The 21158-nt window shown below is 41.2% G+C and overlaps 1 protein-coding gene across 5 annotated transcripts in view; it reads left to right on the top strand.

Annotated features, from left to right (window-relative positions):
* Positions 1-21158, top strand: part of INVS (inversin) — a 201747-nt gene that overhangs the window by 163327 nt on the left and 17262 nt on the right. For all 5 annotated transcript variants that reach the window (XM_043508523.1, XM_038388551.2, XM_043508525.1 and 2 more), the window contains 2 exons: positions 11151-11458; positions 17840-18644. In XM_043508523.1, coding sequence (XP_043364458.1) covers positions 11151-11458; positions 17840-18644 — 1113 coding nt within the window. The remainder of the gene's footprint in view (positions 1-11150; positions 11459-17839; positions 18645-21158) is intronic.

Genomic DNA, 21158 nt, shown 5'->3' with positions numbered 1-21158 from the left:
ATCATGCCATGTACCCACTTTTTCATTCATTGAGTCAGATAGTGATCAAGAAGACGTGGTCTCCCGCCACTCTTCTGGACCCACCCTACAGGTGGCCAATTCCAGACCTCAACCATACAGTTTCTCTGAGCCCCAGCCTACTTAGTATGGGCAGCTACAGTACCAACCACCGGCCCACTTCCCACCCTCTCAATGGCCCTATTGGGACTCTTAGCAGGCATGCAAACATTGTGCCTCCCATGGCTATAGCGTGGCCTATCAAGAGCCAAGGACACCTCCTCGTTTGGCTGCTATATTGAGGGCATCCGAGCAGCCTGAACAATTAAGTTGAGAAGGAAGGTACCCCCCAGACTAATTTCTCATCATCATCACCAGACAAGATAGTGATACCCCCTCCACCATCGTTGGCAGATGACTTTAAGCTATTTCAGGAGCTGGCCCAGAAGAGATGAGTCACACCACAAACTAGTGGACATTTTACATTCTTCTGTCTCGTTCAGAGTAGCCCTCCTTATTAACGCGGCCCTCTTCAACCCTGCCTAACTCATATGGCAGACCCCTGCGTCAGTCCCACCAACGTGCAAGCGAGCCAACAAAAGCTATTATGTTCCAGCAAAAGACATAGGATATCTCTTCTCCCACCTGCTTCACAATTCGATTATCGTGGACACAGTGAACTCAGGGATCCTTCTCATGAAAACCTGCTACAACAAGAGATAGACCATCTCCTCAGCGTACAAGCCATAGAGCCAGTGCCCATACATTTAAGAAGCAAAGGCTTTTACTCTCATTGCTTCCTGATAACAAGAAAAAGGGAGGTTGGAGACCTATACTAGACCTCAGAGAGCTCAACAAATTTGTTAAGCCTCAGAAGTTCAGGATGGTCACATTGGTGATGATTATCCCATCATCAGAAAAGGGAGACTGGTTCTTGGCCCTCAACCTTCAAGATGCTTATTTCCACATTTCGATCATACTGAGTCACAGATAATACCTCAGATTCACACTGGGCCAAGGCCACTATCAGTACAGAATTCTCTCTTTTAGCCCTCAGAGTATTCTCTCATTCTCGCACGTTGGTGGGACTCTCATTAGCCCTCAGAGTATTCTCCAAGGTCCTCTCAGTAGTGGTGGCCCACTTGTGCTCCCAGGGCATTATGATTTATCTATAATTGGAAGGTTGCCTCCTCAGGATTGATCCACATACACCAACTCCATAAATCACTAAGGGTTTCTGTACCCAATGTGTGCTGAAACTTGGTGGGCCGAGAAGTTAGTTGGACGATAGCTTCAGCCAAGGGACCACCCATGGGACTCCAGATTGTAGATTCACCCAGGTCCACCACACTATTCAATCCACAGGAAGTTTGAGCAACAAGGTGGTTTCCTGTTGTGGTTGCACTGGATCCTGCTTGTGCATGCCTCTGGCTCCCAACCCTACTTCCTGATTCTTGCTCCACTCCTGGCTCCTGCCTCACCCAGCCCCTCGCTCCTGTTCCCTCTATGCTCCTGGTCCGTGCTTGATCCTTGCCTCTCCTCCAGTTCCTGCCCTTACACTGTGCCTTCAATTATCAGTTACCAGTCCTGGCTCCGACCCCAGCTTCCAACTTCTGACCCTGATACTGGCTTGACTTGGCTCTAGCATTTGGTATCTGAGCTCAGCTCTGACCCTCAACTTTGATTCCTGGTTCTGACTCTGGCTTGACCCCTGACTCTGGTAATTGGCAGTTGACTCTGGTGCTGACCCTTCCCTTCATTCCCCAACCTGGACGCCTGCTCTGCTCACTAGACATGACTCCTGCTCTGACTACTAGGCCAAACCGCCTACATCCTGGTCCTTAACAGCGGCTTCCTTAGCTAAAGCCTTCCCAGCTATCTCTCATTTCACCAAGGCTGAGTCTACCTTGCAAAAAAAAAAAAAAAAAAGTATGTTCTTTAACTAGGATAAACTAATCTGTATTGTCTAACTTGCGTTAAAATAGCACTGAAGACTCAGCAATTTGGCTTTTAAATCAGATTAGCAGCTCATGTTAAAACCTATAGGGCAACCTGGGGATGAACCTGAGCTGCTAACCTGAATTACGAGCTAAGTTGCTGTGTCTCTACTGCTGTTTTAACCCAAGTTGGCTAATGTGGGTTAACTAACATGAGTTAAGAATGAACACACCTTTTTCTGCAGTGTTGATGTTCCCTAAGGGTACCTGTACACCGTAATTAGACTCTCACGGCTGGCTCATGCCAGCTGACACGTGGTCACAGGGCTTGGGCTGTTTCATTGAGCTGTAGATATTTTGGCTGATGAAGACCAAGCACTGGGACCCTCCCACTTCACAGGGTTCTAGAGCCCAGGAAACAGCCCAAACCTGAACGTCTACACTGGAATTCAACAGACCTTAGCCCGAGCCCTGCAAGCACAAGTCAGCTGGCATGGGCCAGCCACAGGTTTTTAATTGCACTGTAGACATACTCTAAGACAACTACCACTGTGTTCTCTAAGGGTGGTCCACACTGCAGCTGGGAGTGAGCCTCCTAGCCCAAGTAGACAGACTTGAGCTAGCACACTGAAAGTAGCAGTGTGGACATTGCAGCTCCAGCGGAGACTCAGGTTAGTCTCCCAAACTCAGACTCAGGGGGTCGGGTGGGCTTGAGAGCTCAAGCTGCTGCCCAAGCCAAAACATCCACACTGCTGTTTTTAGCACACTAGCTTGAGCCCTGTTAGCACAAGTCTGTCTTCTCAGGTTCATTCCCAGCTGCACTGTAGACATACCCTAAGGGCCATACAGCAGTTGGAGCACTAGGCATTCACACTCCACAACCTCTCATTTTTCCAGTGTACGTGTTTGGGTGGTATTTTATCTGTGCTTGTGGAGGGAGCGGGTTGATTTTGGTTGTGATTTATTCTTGCCATCTATAGTCTCCTCTCTGATCTGTCCAGTTGTGGGTTTAGTCCTAGGAAAATGCCATTGTGAGAAGATGATGTTATCAAAGAGTGGGGTATCCAGTTAGACCTCATTATGATCAGGATTGGACTCAGTTTGATCTCTTCTGATAAGATACTCAACAACTGCAGTCCTATCCCTGACAATGCTTTGTCCCTGCCCCAAGAATCTAATCCTGGGCTACAGTTTCTGTAATGTCCTTTTGGAGTGTAGGTGTCTTGAAGGATTGTAAATGGGTAAATATTTTTTGTGGGATCTTAGACCCAGGTGGTAAAGTGTCTTGCAAATCAGAATTAGGACTTCAAACTTACACTAGATACAGAGCCTGAGGAGTATTGGTGTGATGCATTTGTCAGTATGTATGTTGTTCTGTATTTTTGTAGCATCAGCTTCCTTTTGTCAGTTATGTTCATCCTCAGATAGAGTGAGTTGCAGTAGTCTAACCTGTAGGTGATAAACATGTGGATCATAATGGTGAATTCCTTTTCTGAGAGGAAAGGCCATTGTGTTCTGGCTAGCCAAATATAAAAAAACATTTCTAGGCACTGATACTATCAGTATTTCTAGGAGCAATGAGGAATTCAAAAGGCCTGAACTTTTGAGCATTAGTTTTCAGACACCTTCAGCCGAGAGTGAGGTCTATGTTGTAACGAGTTTCTCGAAAATTTCCCTCCTGTTCTTCCATCACTCTTGAATTCCTCAGATTCTGTCCAAGCCAGCTGCTCTTCTTACACTCATTGAGACATGTAGATGATGGCAAAGGAGAAAGAGACATAGAGATAAGTGTTGTGAGCATACTGTTAGCACTAGAGTCCATGGCGTTTTGCTACCTCTGAGTCATTTTGTGTATGATGAAGGGGATGGAGATGATACATACAGGAGTTCATGTGTTAACCCTGTTGGTAATGTACTCATCACAGCACCTTGTGAGCTGTCTGGGGGAAATGAATGGATCCAGTAGTGCTGTTTCAGCCACTCCTGTCAGTTTCTTTTATGCGGCAAAGCAGCCCTTCATGATCAAGACTGATGAATGCTGCTAAGATTCAAGGAGTATGAAAATGGAATTGTGGTGCCTGTGCAAGGCTATCATTAGTCCATCCATCAGGCCCAGGAGGGCTGCCTCTATGTCATGTTTTGGCCTGAAGCCTGATTGAAAGGCATCTAGGATGTTGGAGGAAGTTAAGTGATTGTCACAAGCACCTACGTCTCTCCGTGACACTGCAAAGATTCTGGGGGTGAGGGAGTGGCTTGGTTCCTTAGACTGTTGTGATCAATGTATTTGACATTCTGATCATTTCAAAATTCTTTTGACATTTCAGATCAGACTGGAAAAGAATTTCAGTGACTCTCCTCATGTATAATTCCTTCCTCAGATTATCTTCATGAATGCAACATAACATCTCTGTGACAGTTTCGGTCACAGAGACCCCCTTGGACTGTCACCTGATGTGCTGAAACTACCTCTGAGCCTGTTTTCTCTGGTTGCTTGGGATTCCAGAACCCTGCCTTGTTGACCCAGACACTCTAGCCTGCTGCAACGACCCAGAATCTGAACCACGCCACCAAAGCTGCAGACTTAACTGTAAACAGCTCAGCAGATACTCTTGTCTCCAGCACCCAGACACCCAGCTCCCAATGGGATCCAAACCCCAATTAAATCCATTTTACTCTGTATAAAGTTTATACAGGGTAAACTCATAAATGTCTGCCCTCTATAACACTGATAGAGAGATATGCACAGCTGTTTGCTCCCCCAGGTATTAATCACTTATTCTGGGTTAATTAATAAACAAAAGTGATTTTATTAAGTATAAAAAGTAGGATTTAAGTGGTTTCAAGTAATAACAGACAGAACAAAGTAAGTTACAAAACAAAATAAAACAAAAACACACAAGTCTAAGCCTAATACATTTAAGAAACTGAATATAGGTAAATCTCACCCTCAGAGGTGTTCCAGTAAGCTTCTTTCACAGACTAGACTCCTTCTTAGTCAGGGCCCAATCCTTTCCCCGGTCCAGTCCCTGTTAGTTCCAGCTCAGGTGGAAACTAGGGGTTCTCATGACTGGCACCCCCTTTGTTCTGTTCCACCCCCTTTTATAGCTTTGGCACAAGGCGGGAATCTTTTGTCTCTCTGGGTCCCCACCCCTCCTTCTAAATGGAAAAGCACCAGGTTTAAGATGGAGTCCAGTATCACATATCATGGTCACATGTCATTGTAAGACCTCATTCTTCATTATCTAGGTCAGGTACATGAGAAGGCTTACAGGTAAATAAACCCATTCACAACCAATTGTCCTAGTCAATGGGAGCCTAAGCCACCATTAATGGCCCACACTTTGCATAATTTCAGTAGGACCTCAGAGTAATACTTCATATTTCTAGTTTCAGATACAAGAATGATACAAACACATAGGATAAACAAATTATACCTTACAAGAGACCTTTTGCATAAAGCATATTCCAGTTACATCATATTTACACTCAGAAGCATATTTCCATAAAACATATGTAGTGCAATGTCACAATCTCTTTCCTCATGCTTCATGGAATCATTTTAAATACATTACCAGCAAACATTAACTCATTTTGAACAGACCAGTAATGATGAATTAGGGATGAGACATCTCTCTGTCTCTGGCCATCCGTTAAATATCTTCCTTTTGATCACATCGTCATGTGTTTCTTGTATCAACTCCTGAATGTTCTCAGTAGAGACTGGTAAGTTTTCAGTCAGCATGAGCACTTGTACTCTTATAGGCTATCTTACTGTCAGCTTCAGATAAATGTGCCCTAGAGAGTGCATCTGCCATAACAAAAGTCTTACCAAGCACCTGAATTAGGATAAACTGGTACCTCAGAATTCTCTGTTTTTGAATTTGTATGTATGGCAGAGGGGCGGGGTGATTATATTAGTCAAGGGCTTGGTAACAAATGGCTTCTAAAAATTTATTTTCAGTTTCTATTTCAGATTGTTTACCATGAACATATACTTAAAAACCTTTCTTACCCAAATAGTGCAGCAAGCATCTCTGTTCTTCTGTGGGAAGTTTTGTTTCACTTTTCATCATCGTTCTGGAAGCAAAAGCAATTGGAGTTCCATCCTTTAATAAAGCAGCAAGCACTGTTCTTTGTGAGGCATCAGTAGCCAGTTTAACTGGTTAGTTTTAAAGAGAGCAATACAAGACTTCTTGTCTCTTCTTTACTCTTTTCGTGGGCTTCATTTCTCATAGGCATTCAAATTCTTAATATAGCGACTCTTAAATAGCCTTAAGATACATAGTGCTTACCACACAAGTAGTACCATTGGCTTCAGTGGGACTACTCACTTGCATAAGGGTTATAAGATCAGGCCATAAACTGTCATTACTATGTATATTTGTGGCAAAACTAAAAATCATTTTTAGGAATCTCTATAGAAAACAAACAGTCACCTACTTGTACCTGTTGTTCTTCTGGTGCAGATGTGAATTCCATGCAGGTGTGTGCACACCCTGCACACTGGAGCTAGAGAGTTTTGCCTAGCACTACCCACAGTACCCACCTTTCCTGGCCATTTAAGGACGGCACTGCCCCAACCCCCTCAGTTTCTTAGCACCGAACATCAGAAGTACAGACTCCGAGGCAGAGGGGACAGAGGGCAGATCATGGAAGACAGGTCTGTACCACATCTCGAACAACAACAGTTACGGGTAGAGGTAACTGTTTTTTCTTCTTTGAGTAGATGCAGCTGTGTATTCCAAGTGGCTGACTCACAAGCCATACTTGCAGGAGGTGAGGCTCAGAGTCTGTTTAAAGAAGGACTGCAAGACTGCCTTCCCGAAATTTGCATCCGATTTGGATGCAGCCATAATGGCATAGTGGTTTGGAAAAAGAAAAAGGAGTACTTGTGGCACCTTAGAGACTAACAAATTTATTAGAGCATAAGCTTTCGTGAGCTACAGCTCACTTCATCGGATGAAATGCATCCGATGAAGTGAGCTGTAGCTCACGAAAGCTTATGCTCTAATAAATTTGTTAGTCTCTACGGTGCCACAAGTACTCCTTTTCTTTTTGCGAATACAGACTAACACGGCTGCTACTCTGAAACCTGGTTTGAAAAAGTATGCAAAGAGGGCCAAGAGGCTGCCTGGCAAATGTCCAGTATAGGAATGTCATTTAGAAATGCTGTTGATGTCGCCTGATCTCTGGTGGAATGAGCTTGTACCCCTTGAGGAGCCTGGGCTAGTTCATATGCTGTCATGGTACAGGAAATTATCTATTTGGAGATAATCTGTACAGAGACTGTTTGACCCTTCACTTGGACCACATGTGAAACAAACAGATGAGGTGAGGAACAGAAAGATTTAGTTCTATCCAGATAAATGTTAAATATCACCTGACATCCAAAGAGCAAAACATGCATCTTTTAGCCTTGAAGAATTTTATTTCAGATTAAGAAAAAATGACAACGGTATTTGATATAAGGTCTCTGAGAATAAGAACGTAGTGAATAACTCTCTAACATTTTGCACGTGAACTGAAACTGAAAATTGCATTTTCTTCCAGCTGTCCTTCCTTATTGTAGGGAGACCTCTCTACATTTAAGGGAACAAGATAGAGAAAACAATAATCCATCTTTTAGAATTTGCTACTTCATTTTTTTCCAGAATCCATTCTTTGTTTTACATCCATTTTGCTTGCAAATATATGAACTAAGTATAAATTTACTGTCCTCTGGAGTCTGCAGACATCCTGAAACAACAGCTTTGAGAGGTGTGAACTGCCCATTCATCTCAATGGGTTGTTAACAATGAAACATAACAAGGACAACTTAAATGGAAATGTTATTAACTATTTCACTTCTGATGCATTAATTAGCATAAATATCCAGCTAATATACTTCTCTGTTGTTGGATGTAGTGGCAGATGCCAGGGCAGGGCTGAGAGAGGTAACTTATTACTGTTGAGGTGTGGGGAATGAGGAATTCTACACCTGCCATCTCCAAAATTTAAAATCACCTCCTCTCCTCCCTGGAAAGGAGGAGGAGAAGCATCTTTTACTGAATAACAAAGCCTGAATTTACTCTTGTTTGTCAAAAACCTCAAACTATCTTCTGTGCCTTCATGGGCTCCAAAAGACCCAACTGTCTCCTATTCAGGAGTCAAAACAACCAGCTTCCTCTCAACAACTTCTACAGGGTAATAATGGATTTTCAGTACAAAACTCGACAGCACATTCCAATTGAAGATTTTGGCGCAGTTTAAAATAAATTGAATTTAATCTCAAAATAAATAAAATAAATCACAAGGTAAACTCTCCTGATTGGACTGAGGGAGAGTGAGGGTGGCACAGTGCCACATAATTCTGAGGTAAAACTGACAAAGTACCTCTACAGGAAGAAAAACCATCATTTATTTCCCACCTTCTCAGTCCCATGTTCATTTTAAAACCTTATAATTAGTGTAGTGTTGTAGTACAATCCTTTGTGGTGTTCTGCTAGTCAACAAATAGACTTGAATTCAGAGTGACAAGGTTCAGGCTACTCCTGAGTTGATTGTATATTGCCCGTGTCATTTCTTTTATGGACTGAATTGTGGATTCAAGTAGTAAGCTGTTTGCTTCTCTGGAAGAAAGGAAAATATCTGTTCTGTAAATAGTAAGGTCTAATTTATCAGATCAAATGGCAGAGTAACGGCAGTGAGATCTATACTGTACATGAGACAGACACCCACACATTGTCTGTTTGTGCAATGCCAGTATTATTATTTGAAACCAGCCACTGTTATCAATGCCGGAGGGAATGCTGAAGTACCTCAACCTGCCAGGAGTGCAGTTTGTAGATCCATTAGCAGTATTTCAGGCACCCGGGTTCAATCAGCTTCTTCTGCAGAACATACATGCTAAGATAGCAGTGAGATAAAGTTAAGGCTTCTCCCTGACAGATCACACTGAAATGACACATACTGGCATTGATATGAATCACAGGAACTGATGATGACATGCTGCATAACTAACCTATCATATGCCGTGCTGTGAGCTAATGTGTCAACAGTCCACAAACCATGTTACAGCATTGGAAGCAAATTAAAATATCAGAGGGCTACGTGATCTGACGTTTACCACCTGTCCATTTTTATAGGAAGGATTGTCACTTTATTTTATAACCACAGCTTAGTTTTCTATTTATAAAAACAAGTGCACGATAATGTTTGCCACAGATTATGGGATTTATTCCACTTCTGAGGAAAAACCTTCAGAGTTTAAAAGTGGTGGAATTCTACTTGTATTTATTTTTAATCTTGGCCAGAATCATCTTTCATACCTATTCAATGTTTATTTTCAAAGACTCCATTTTTAAAATCAAATATATTATTTTATGGGTAAAATAAGCGTACACAACTTTCGAATTCACAACTCTGGTTTTAAATATTTTGCATTTGTATAACATATCAATTTTTGCAAAAGAAGGCTACATGATTTGATCTACAAACATGACTAATTTGAAGCACTGCTTCATGATTAATTCAAAACACAGCTACTTGGATCTTACTCCTTGTCTGATGCTCTGATTGTTAACCCCTCTTTGAATCTCAACTCTGGCACCCCATTTCATACTGTCTCTAAATCAAGATTCTTGTCCTCACCTTTCCTTCCACTCTTCTATTTATTATTGTGGGACTATAGGCACTACATTGTTATTCAGTCAATATTGGGGCCCATTGTGTTAGTCGTGCATACACAGAGTATGAGAGACGGTTCCTGTCCTGAGGAGCTTCCCACTTAAATAGACAAGACAGACAACAGAGAAGCAAAATGTTAGAAGTACTTCTGAAAAATGTTGTCTAATCATGGTGTTCCCTTCCCTCTCCACTCTGCCAGCCTTAAACACCCAGCTGCTTCTCCCACAATGCTCTGTACTCTCTTCCATTATGCCACCTACATGCAGGATGCCCTCCCTGAATCTGAGCTGAAGATGACCGTCTCCACCTCTAAATTCCTCCTCAAGAGCCACTTCTGCTGCAACAAGAAATTGACCAACTAATGATGGGTAGATTGTACAGCAACTGGCAATAGCTCATTCAATTTATTAATTATTTAATAAAAAAGAGAAAAAGGCTTTGAACTGAATTGGAATAATCAAGCTATGCACATTTGCTTATTTATAGCCTACATAGCCATGTGACTGTTCCTCTCCCCTCCCCCCATTCCTTCCTATTGTTTGTTGCACTCACTTTGTGCCTTCTTTTACATTAGATTTTCAACCTTTTGCAGTAGGAATCATGTGGTCTGATGTGTTTGTACAGTTCCAAGCATGGGGCCTTATCCTGGCTGGGACCTCTAGACACTACAGCAGAATAAGTATTAGTTCTAATAATAGCATTGGTGGCATGAAGAAATAAAGTATGGGAAATTGCTTCAACGGGGAAAAAAAAGCCGACAGCTTTATATCAGGATCAAGTCATTTTTAATACTATATGGTTACCATTTTTGGAATTTAAACAAAATAAATATACAGATAATAAGAGATTGACCAAACACAAATCAGTCTTTTAAAGGTAAAAATACAGGTTATGAATAAGATTTATTTATTTATTTGTATTGAAAGTTTGTATGTTAATGTTAACAATTAACACAAAAAGTTAAAAGTAAAATGTTTCATGCATTCATTTGCATTGTTTCTAAGTGTTACTTGTTTTCAGATTATTTCTTCTTTTTATACAAATTTTAATTTGTATTACAGCTGTTTCTTCGCACATGTAGACTTGCTCTTATGTTAGTGAATTTTTTAGTAAATGATCATAAGATAACTTTTAAACAAGTAAATATCAAGGTTTTTTCAATAAAACTAAAACAAAAAGATTCTGATTGTGGTTTCTATTTTTGGGACCTTGACTTTATAAAAAGTTCCAGTGGTTTAACTAAAGGTGCAAAATCTATTTCATTAAAATGGTTCAAACCTCTGTGAGATGGACTTAAACCTGACTTCTATCAATTTACCTTAATTCAGCTACTGCCCAAATTCAGTTGTTATATTTTGTCAAGCAGAAATGTTTCAGCACCATATGCACCTGTTCCTTTAGTGGGCAGTGCTGAAAATAAAAACATGAAAAACCTAGACTATCAAGCGCATATTGTGATTTATGTCAAGTTTCCACTGATAATGGAATCATTTTCAGAAACATGCTGTAATATTTGGTCTTTGTTAATATTTATATTGACTTTAATTATAGGAAACGTGAAGAAGAAAATAAGAGGAAAGAAGCAGAACTGCTGAAGGGAATGCAGAACCTGGTACTCAATAGGGTGCAAGTACAGCCACATCCAGCAAAAAGAGAGAAGAGTAACAGAACTCCTAGCACTCCACAGCTGTCCAGTAAACAAATGGATGGGCATAGTTGTAGGCTTCTCTGCAGTAGCATTTCTGAAAACCAGGCATGGAAAAACAATAGAGGATCACCTCCAACCTCTCAAAACAAAACACCAAAGGAAAAATGTCTGTCTGCAGAACTACTGGGTGAAGATCAGAAAAACCAAAAAGGTTTGTAATCAATGAATTGGCCAGACTGACTATGCAGTGGCTGTCCAGTGATAGTCTGTAGATGGGCTCTGTCTGACCAGTTCCATCATGGGAGCAAGCATATTATGCTCCCTTTTTGTTCTTTTATAATTTAAGACAGACATACAGGATACTAATATTCATTGGGATATGATTCATATTTTAGTATGCAAGTTCTGTCAGTTTCCATGGTCATAATTACAAATATTTATTATGTGTTTTAGACTTAATATTCAAAGTGTTTCAAGTCAAGTGATTGGTAGTGGAGCTTCTTAGTTTATCGGGGTTCTATTTCAAATAAAAGGAACTGAAAGAAAAGTTATCATTTAAACACCTGTCTTTATCTTCTGTTCTTTGTGTCAATTATTTCCTATCATATCTGATAAGTGAATGTAAATTGTTTTATGTAAATAGCTGTGTTCCCCTCCTAAGCAATTAGTACTAAGTATAGCGTTGCTTTACTTTAACAAAAAACTTATTTGAAATACCTGTGGGTTTCTGGTGAACTTCAGTGGGGAAATTTTATATATAGACAGACAGTGCAAGGTGAAGGTTCCCAGCACATAGAAGGACTGTGCAGGCTACTCCCAGTGACAGGGCACTCCTACTGTGCCCCATTCCAGTTGGGATACTTTGCATCCTGGGGGCAGTAGAAGGAAGCAGAGCTTGAGCTTCCCTGAGAACAAGAACTGCAACTTCCTCCCCACCATTGTTCAAGAGGTGCTGGGAGGCATCACGTTACTTAATGTCCCCCCTACATTTCCTTAATGTCTCCCCTACACACCTTTCCCTAGCCCCCAAATACTGGTGCAAATGTCAGTCAAGAGAAACAGCAAGATTAGTTCCTCTTAAAAGGGTTATAATCTTCCATCATATTAAGACAAGATTTATCCAGCAGGAGAGCTAAAAGTACACATACATTAGAATTGTTTGATCTGAATTTCCAATGCATACTTAGCAATCCAAAAAAGAAATAACAAAATATTATCCAAACACAATTAGTGATTGGACCACTAGTGGGAAAAACTATTTAATAACCTCTTGGTTTGTAAGACGGGTGTTCTGTAAGTTCATGCATTGAATCTGCATTATAGCTACATCACAGAAGAATTATACAGGTGTAATTGAGGGTATTGTAAGAGCCTACTGCTCTCCAGCAGTCTCAGACTGCAAGAACTCCTGCTGGTCTCTCAGATGTAAAATTAACCCCACCTCCTGTCTGTTCTTCAGACAACTGGAAGTCTATTACCATGGAGCAAAGAAAAAGGAAGTTAAGAATCTGTTTCTTCTGCGTCATCACCCAAACTCCTTTACCTTGGGAGCAGGGAAACGGGCAACTAGACAGTATAGTTAATTGACCTTATAGCAAAACCAGACAAAAGATTTCTCTCTTAGCCAGATGTTTGCATGATAGGGCTATATAATTGGGTAATGATAAACAAATAGTAGTGTAAATCTTGGCATATACCGTAAATGCCGTCTCTCAGAAACACCACATTAAAATATTAAGGTTGCAAATATAAAGAACTAAAAAGATCAAGACTTGCAAGAGATAAGGTTTTCCATTGCAGAATGAATATGTGTGGCAAAGACAGAGAGAAATGTGGGTTGGTGAAGGTAAGGGAGGGAAAAGGAAAGGGACAAAAAGCTTGAAAGATGCAGAAAAAATGAGGAAAGGGAACAAAAGTATAAAAAATGCAAAAGAAGTGTGAATACCCTTTTCTTTCAACCCCTCCTTTGCCAAAACTCTCCTGTGATATTTTCCTGAGTCTCATCAAAATCATCTTTCAGGATTTGCTCACAGTGACATGTCCCTACAGTTGACTTTTTATAAAATGTAAGTATCACAAAAATCAGGTTTCCATCTTTCATAGCCAAAATTTAGTTACAAACTCTATTATTTAAGCTCTCAAACCAGTTAACTTCCAGTTAGTCCCCTGACAAAAAAACAAAAACAAAACCACACCACACAACCCCCACCCCCAAAAAAGGGTAATAAGCTTCTAAAATGACAGGAATGTGCTGATAAAAGGTTTATTGTAGATGTGTCCATCCCAGGATTTGAGAGAGACTAGGTGGGAGAGTTAATATCTTTTATTGGACCAACTTCTCTTATTGAGAGAGACGAGCTTTCGAGTTTACAGAGAGCTCTTCTTCAGGTCTGGGAAACTTAATCAGAGTGTCACAGCTAAATACAATGTGGAACAGATTGTTTAGCATAAGTAGTTAAACACATATTTCAAAGTGATGTGGCCTGTTAGCACCACTCCAATCTTAGGAAGGAAAGAAAGGGAGGGGAGGGGAAAAAGCATCTGAGGGGTGGGGTTTGTTAGTGGGTTATAGATTGTTGTAATAAACCATAAATCCAGTGTCTCTCTTCCATGATTCCAGTGTCCATGATTTTTAGTATCTAGCAAAGTTATGAATTTAAGCTCTCAGGCTCATCTTTTAAAAGTGTTGTGCAGGTTTCCTTTGAGGATGAGGACTGGCAGATCAGATATGTAGAGACTGATCATTTAGTGAAAAGTGTTCACCCACAGGTAATAGAGTGTTTTTGTCTATCTTTTTCCTGTGTGAGTTCATTTGAGAGCATAATGATTGTTCGATTTCACCTACATAGTTGCTATTGGGGCATTTAGTACCTTGGATGAGGTATACCATGTGTTGCAATAGGCATGTGTAGTAACCATGGATCTTGAAAAGGTGTGTTGTGGGGGTGTTGATCATTGTAGCAGTGGAGATGTGTCTGCAGTTTTTCTATCTGTTGTTTGGGCAGAGTCTGGTGATGCTTTGTATTGGTGTGCCCTGGTCGGTGTGGAGCTTGCTTCTGATGATGAGCTTTGAGAGGTTGGGAAGCCAGAGAACTAGATGCAATAAGAGTCAAACTCTGAAGCCCGTAATCAGTTCTTATTTGGGCTAAACTCTCATAGATCTCAAAGTTTTACCTGAATAAGTACCAAATTGGGAATGCAGGATTTAGTCTTAAGGGGCAGATCCTGCAGTCTTTACTCAGACAAAAATCCATTAAGTGCAGTGGGGTCCAAGATTTGGCCTTCAGCGAGTATCAAGTTCTTGCTTCCCAACAGAAAGCCATCTGCCTTTTAGAAAGGATCTGCATAGGATTTGGTCCAAAATAAGTGTCTGAATCTGGCACTTTGGAAGGAATTCCAGCATAGTGATTATAAGTCGCTTTTTTGCACCTGCTATTAATGTATAAAAATTAAAATAAAAGAAAAGTTAGTTAAAGGCTCCTATCTTCAACATCTGCTCTTCATTCAGGCAGTCCTATTTCTGGTCTTCACTCACTCACTCACTCCTCTCTCTCTCTCTCTCTCTCTCTCATGAAGCAGCAGAAATGCCTATTAGTTCTCAGAGCAGAGAGAATTTTACACATGCAGACCACTCTTCACATGCCATGGTGTACTCGCCAGTCATTATCTCCTGGTTTTCCTACACAGTAAAAAGCTCACTTCATTCTTATATATGGTCTTATACCTCTTAGAACCATTTTGTTTTTCCCCATTTTGTTTTGAATTTGACCATTTTCAATTCCTTCTCCTCTTAGTTACTTGCCTAATCACTGAAAGTTCTATAGCAAATTATTTTTAACCATAATAGTGAGTCATGGTTGACTTCAATTCAGGTTCTATCTATTATACTCATGATGCAAACAGCAGGTCACCCATAGATTTCAATATGATGGATTCTATTTTTAAAGGTTGCCTCAAGATAGGAATGAATCTGTTGGGGAATCAGAGATATTGTTCTGACAGTACTGGAAGTGTGCTACTTGTGTACTTAGTATTAGCTCATTCCTGCTCATATTGATATTGGTGGGAGTTTTGCTTGTGACTTCACTGGGAGCAGGATAATACCCTTAGTCCCAGTCATATTATGTTCAGAGAACCATCCTATTTTGATCTTTTTAGGAGATAAATGTATAGACGCAAATTAGGAAAATCCTCTTTTTCCCCACTTTTTTTTTGTTAAAGAAGAAAAACCATAGTACATTAAATCTGATTAGCATAAAATGTTGCACAAATGCTGATATTGCTGTGAACTGGAAAACATACTTTGTATATTTCAAGAATATATTGTATATTCCAAGAATATAAAAATTTCCCTCCCCCATTCCTAGAACTGAATTAAAAAAATATGCACCCCGGAGCAAATTGGGCTATTTGCCTACATGGCAATCTTGTTCAGATAGATTTGTAAGAATAATAACAGTCTCAATATGTACCAAACCCCGAGCTACCCCTTTGACAAGTCTTCCCAGTCTGAGAGACTATGGACAATAATCCCTTGTTTCCTACCTGTAAACCAAATGTTAATATGCCATAACCTCTTATCCAGACAATAGATCTCCGACTTCTCCACTGAAGTTAAAGGAGTTACGTCAGGGATGAATTTAGCCCAATGGGTTTTTATGTGCTTTACTGGACTGTATAACCTAAGCATTTTCTATGGCTCTCCTGTGATTGTATTTTATCAAACACACAATAATAGCAAATGTATTTTTTTCTCTCTGTCTTATCCATTAGCTCTGTCTTATCCAATGCATGCTGTATTGACTCCTTTCTGTGCTCTAGCTTTTTCTCTGTTCTCCCTTGGGGCTCCTTACTAAGCAAATTCTGCATTGCAGCCAAAGCAAACAATCTGAGGGATTTTCATTTTATGCTCCAGTCCTACTTCCAAGCCATTATCACCAGAATGTTTAGAAGCTATTGTCACAGGTGACATGCTGTCCCAGCCTGGACCTGAAAATAGGAAAGAAAATTTACAGCAGAGGAAAATTGGGACTTTTGTAGTTTGATTTAGGATGTTGGAGCAGGGATCTAGAAATAGAGTGTGTTTCACCCTGGCACCCCAGTATTCACCATTGTCATGTAATTAGGATATGTTTTGTACAAAGTATGCCTGGTGAGGTATCATTTTAAAAGTCTTGGTCTGCGAAACATTAATATCTCATTGGATTGATGTTGTGAGGTTGAAAACACCCACAAACAGCCTTTCAGGTACCACAGTAAAAAGGCCAAACAATGTTAATGTCTTATTGAGGAAATGCACATAAGCACAAGGGTTACCCCAGGAACTGTGTACAATAGAAACCTCTCATATATAGCTCTATACAATGGGAACTGTTTGACCCAGGTCACAGCAAAAGAGCTTTCCAGCAAGTGGGAAGGATATTAAAGGGGAAAATAACATCATGATGGTACCTCACTCTCCCTACAACACACACCTGGAAACACCTGAGGGACAAAGGCTGAACTGGGGGAAGTGATGGTCGCAGGCTAAAGGGATTTCTAGCCTGTGTGTTAAAACCTGGGAAACCCAAGCTGCAAAGCAAAGGCAGCTTGTGCCTTAAGAATCTGCTAGCCTGTTTATCACTCAGGGTGAGAATTTGCTAATTCATCTCCAACCTATCTAGCATGTTAAGCTCAGTTTGCGTTGTTGTTTATTTACTCGGTAATCTGCTTTGATCTGTTTGCTATCACTTAAAATCTATCTTTTTGAAGGTAATAAACTTATTTTATGTTTTAATACAAACCAGTGTGCGGTTCACTAAGGTGTCTGGGGGAACTCTCAGCTTGGTTACCACAAGTATGCATGGTCCTCTTCACATTGAGGGAAAGGCGGACCGGATATTAAACCCATATACTGGCCAGATTTGACCAGGCCAGGAAGACGGTACTGCTCTGGAGTCCTAGGCTGGGAGGCTGGTGGTTAGAGAGCCTGCATGTAACTGCAACTAGGTGTGTCCCTACTTGTGTGAATGCTGGTGAAAGTGCAGGCTGGAGGTATTTGCGGCTTGTCACAGCAGCACAGTGTGAAAGAGAGCCCAGGCTGGTGGATTAGAGGGCTCAGTGGTACTCCGGTTCCAGGTGGCGCCCCAGGGGGAAACCCGTAATAGAGCGGTCTGGGCTATCTGTGGCAGGGGATTACACTAAGTATACAGAGCGGGATTTTCATTATATGACAGAATACATCATGGCTACATCAAAAACTTCTTAGACATGCTAGAAGTGGTGGTACTCTGCTGTACACAAGGAAGGCCAACACATCAAAACCGTTGAACATTACTTCTCAGTGGGAGCTAGTATAGGTATCTGATTCAAATTTTGTGTCCGTAAGAGAAATCAATTAAATGTGCACAGAGTAACCAAAGAAGTCTGGTTCCTTTTATTCCGTGGATGTTTTTCCCCTCTAATACTTCCTGCTCATTCACTTTCTTTTTCCATATTTCTAAATCTCAGTGTGCCACATAATGGTTATTATGCAAAAAATGAATCTGAAAAATAAGCTCATTTTTGCAGTATTAATGATTGTAACATTGATTTTTCATTTATCTCCCTAAAGAATTATCTAGAAAACACACCAAAAGCAAGACAGCTTGTGTCCATTTCCATTGTGGTAAAGAAAATGATGGAGCCAAAGTTGAAGCTAACCATCAAGTTGTGGCGGCTACAGAGTGGTATGGTGAAAAGCACAAGGAGCAGACTGCAAGCGCGAAAGGCTTAGCACACGGCAACGAAAAGCACATCCCTTGTTGTAACACAGCCAGTGCTGGGGAGAAATTAGCAGATCAAAGTCATTCTATAGCTGGCAACAGAAGCCATTGTGAAGGAACAATAGGGTGCTTGCAGAATATTAACTGCACTGATGGAAACTCAAGGAATTCAAGGCAGTGTGAAACTCTATCAAAAGGCAAACCGCGCACGCTGAAAGCAAGAAATAAAGAGTTAAACAGTGAGAGATGTTCCCCAGCTGGCTCCAGTAGACCCGGCAGTGCAAAAATGAGATTTGTAAACATCAGAAATGACAGTTCACATGCTGTAGTACAAATTAACAATGTGGCAAATAATGAATTAGCAAACAAGACCTGCCCTTTACTGTCCATCAAAGCAGGAACTACAAGACCTGTGCCAAGTGATCCAGTAGCACACACTATTTTTGATGACAGTCTGAACTTGGAAAAAATAGATATAACGGGGTCCAAGAATGCAGATGATCAATTATGTTCCCATCTCACATGTCAGAGTATGAATATTGAACTTATCCCATTAGAGATCCGTATGCAGATAATAGAAAAGGAAAGAACAAGAAAGGAGCTATTTCGGAAGAAGAACTATGCTGCTACTGTTATTCAGAGGACATGGAGAAGGTAAGAAGATTGTTACAAAAGATGGGGGGGAGAGAGAGAGAGATACAGTGAGATAAAACACAATCAGAGTTCTTTGGGAACTTGCTTTCTCTATTTTGTCCCTTTCTCTATAACATTTATAGTGATAAATCAGGGATTTAATTCTCTATCAATCACTAAATAAGTAGAAATGTGTGCTACTGGCCAGGAGTCATTAAGTCACTTCATAAAGAATGCAAGGAGAATAATGACTTTTAATAGCTAGTTAAAATATAAACATTTTGTTTAGAACATGGCTATTACTTCACAGAAAACAAAGGCCCCAAATGTATTCCCCATGCAGCAGTTTAAACTACTTTTTTGGCAAAGGTTTTTGCCACCTCTGCTACCACCACCTCCTGCCAGCTCATGTGCAATTCCACATTGACCTCTGATTATTAAATTGGGTCCAAATAGCAAGGTGTTTGGCAGCTTAGATGTACTTGGCAGCCAATACTGGAAACTCTAGTTGTAACTCTACTCAATGGGAATTATTGTTACATAGAAGAGAAGGAGAACAATAAGGACTGAGGTCTACCAATGCTTGACCACCCCACAACCCTATCTTATCCTCACAAGTGCAGAGGACTTATGTGGTGTATGCCCATCAGATCCTAGTGGAAGACCCTTGCTAAATGCACCAGTAGAATCCCAAGTCACTGACAATATTACTCATGGAGTAAGGTACTATTCAGTGGGAGTAACTGTGGCAGAATCTGTCCCATATGACTGTAAAAAAATTGAGATTAATAATAAAATATTTGATAATCATGTTTCTTAATATTTAATTTCTAATTTAAAAATTGATAGAAAGAGAGTAAGCCAATTATCTGCAAATGCAGTATATCATACATTTTTAATTCCTCCTTTCTAAATTTTTGAATGGAATGTTAGTTCTTCATTTTTTGTGTGAAGACAGAAAACTATAATTGCTAGCATATACCAATAATCTAATCTTTCCAAGTCTCTGTATACCTTACTCTAAAAAGTGTTAATTTCCTTTTAAAATTAAATAAAACAAAAGTTTTATAGTTTGTCCTGAATTTGACATTCTCAGCTGTGACCACTGAGGCACGGTGACAAACTGCTGAGAAATACAGCTCACTCACCCCAAACTGGTGGTTATTCTACCTTAAATATATACCAAGCCAGTAACCAAAATAAACTTCTGTCTCACCACACTAGTTAACAAGAATTCAAAAATGCAGTCTTCTTAAGCATTCCAGCCCTTATTTCACCACTCAGACACTAGGCTTTATGCTGAGTGGTTATTGAAAGCCAGTTTCATCAAACAAAAGGGTTCTTCTGATCTCAAGAGATCAGCCACATACCCAGGTCAATATATAACTCAGATCTTATCTAATAATCACACTGCTGCTAATCCTTTAGTAAGTAAAATCTAAAGGTTTATTCATAAGAGAAATGAAGAATAGAGTTAAAATGATTAATAGATCATATACATACAATCATTGCACAGTTCTTTTTCAGGTTTGTAGCAGTGATGAAATAAACTGCTGGCTTGTAAAGTCTCTGGTAACTTCCAAAAGATTGGAAGGTCCTCAGTCCATAGAGTGGAATGCTCCTTTTAGTTGTAAGTCCTGAGAATCAGAGCCTGAAAGAGGCAAGATGGAAATGTTTCCAGTGTCTTTTATACCCTTTGCTCAAGTGCCTGGAAATTTTCTGTTTCAAACACAAAGCCCACAGCCCCAGTTTGTGGAAAAGTAGAAGCCCAAGATGGAGTCCAAGGTCACATGAGCATATTACATGCTTTGATGACTCACAGGGGCAGCCATTACTAAGGCTATGATTTAATCACCAGTATTTTTAGTAAAAGTCATGGACAGGTCACAAGCAAGAAACAAAAAATCATGGCCCATGACCTGTCCATGATTTATACCATAAATAACCTGGTAGTACCATGGGGGGAAGCCTCCTGCCAGGGGGGGAGCCCGCCGCACCAGCTGCAGAGGACCACTGCCGCTCCTGCCACCATCTTGGGAGGAGCCCTGGGGCACCAGTGGCACCAGCTGCTGGTGGGAGCCCCAGGGGGCCTATGGCCGCTCCGACCACCGTCGAGGGGGGGGAGCCCTGGGGGCCTGCTGCTGCTCTGACCGCTGGTGAGGGGGGACAGAAATTCTGGGGGACTCACTGTTGCTCTGACTACCACTTGGGTGGGAGGGAAGCCCCAGTGGGCCCGCTGCTGCTCTGACCGCTGCTGGGGTGGGGAGAGCCCTTGGGGGGCCTGCTGCTGATCCGGCCACCATCGGGGGGGAAGGGAGGCCCCAGGGGACCAGCAGTTGCTCCAGCCACCACGGGTTGGGGAAGCCCAAGGGCCAGCTGCTGCTCCGGTGGTCCCCAGGGCCAGCCACGTCGGCCACTGCTTGGCCAGTCCCAGGGACTAACTGCCTGGGGCTGCCAGAGTAGCAGCTGGCTGCAGTGCCGTCCGAGTAGCTGGCTGCAGAGCCACTCCAGCAGCGGCCAGTGTGGCTGTTCCCA

This window comes from Dermochelys coriacea, chromosome 2, assembly GCF_009764565.3.
Source record: "Dermochelys coriacea isolate rDerCor1 chromosome 2, rDerCor1.pri.v4, whole genome shotgun sequence".
Taxonomy (NCBI): Eukaryota; Metazoa; Chordata; order Testudines; family Dermochelyidae; genus Dermochelys; species Dermochelys coriacea.
Note: the sequence above shows the minus strand (reverse complement) of the source record. Positions and strands in the feature narration are given on the sequence as shown.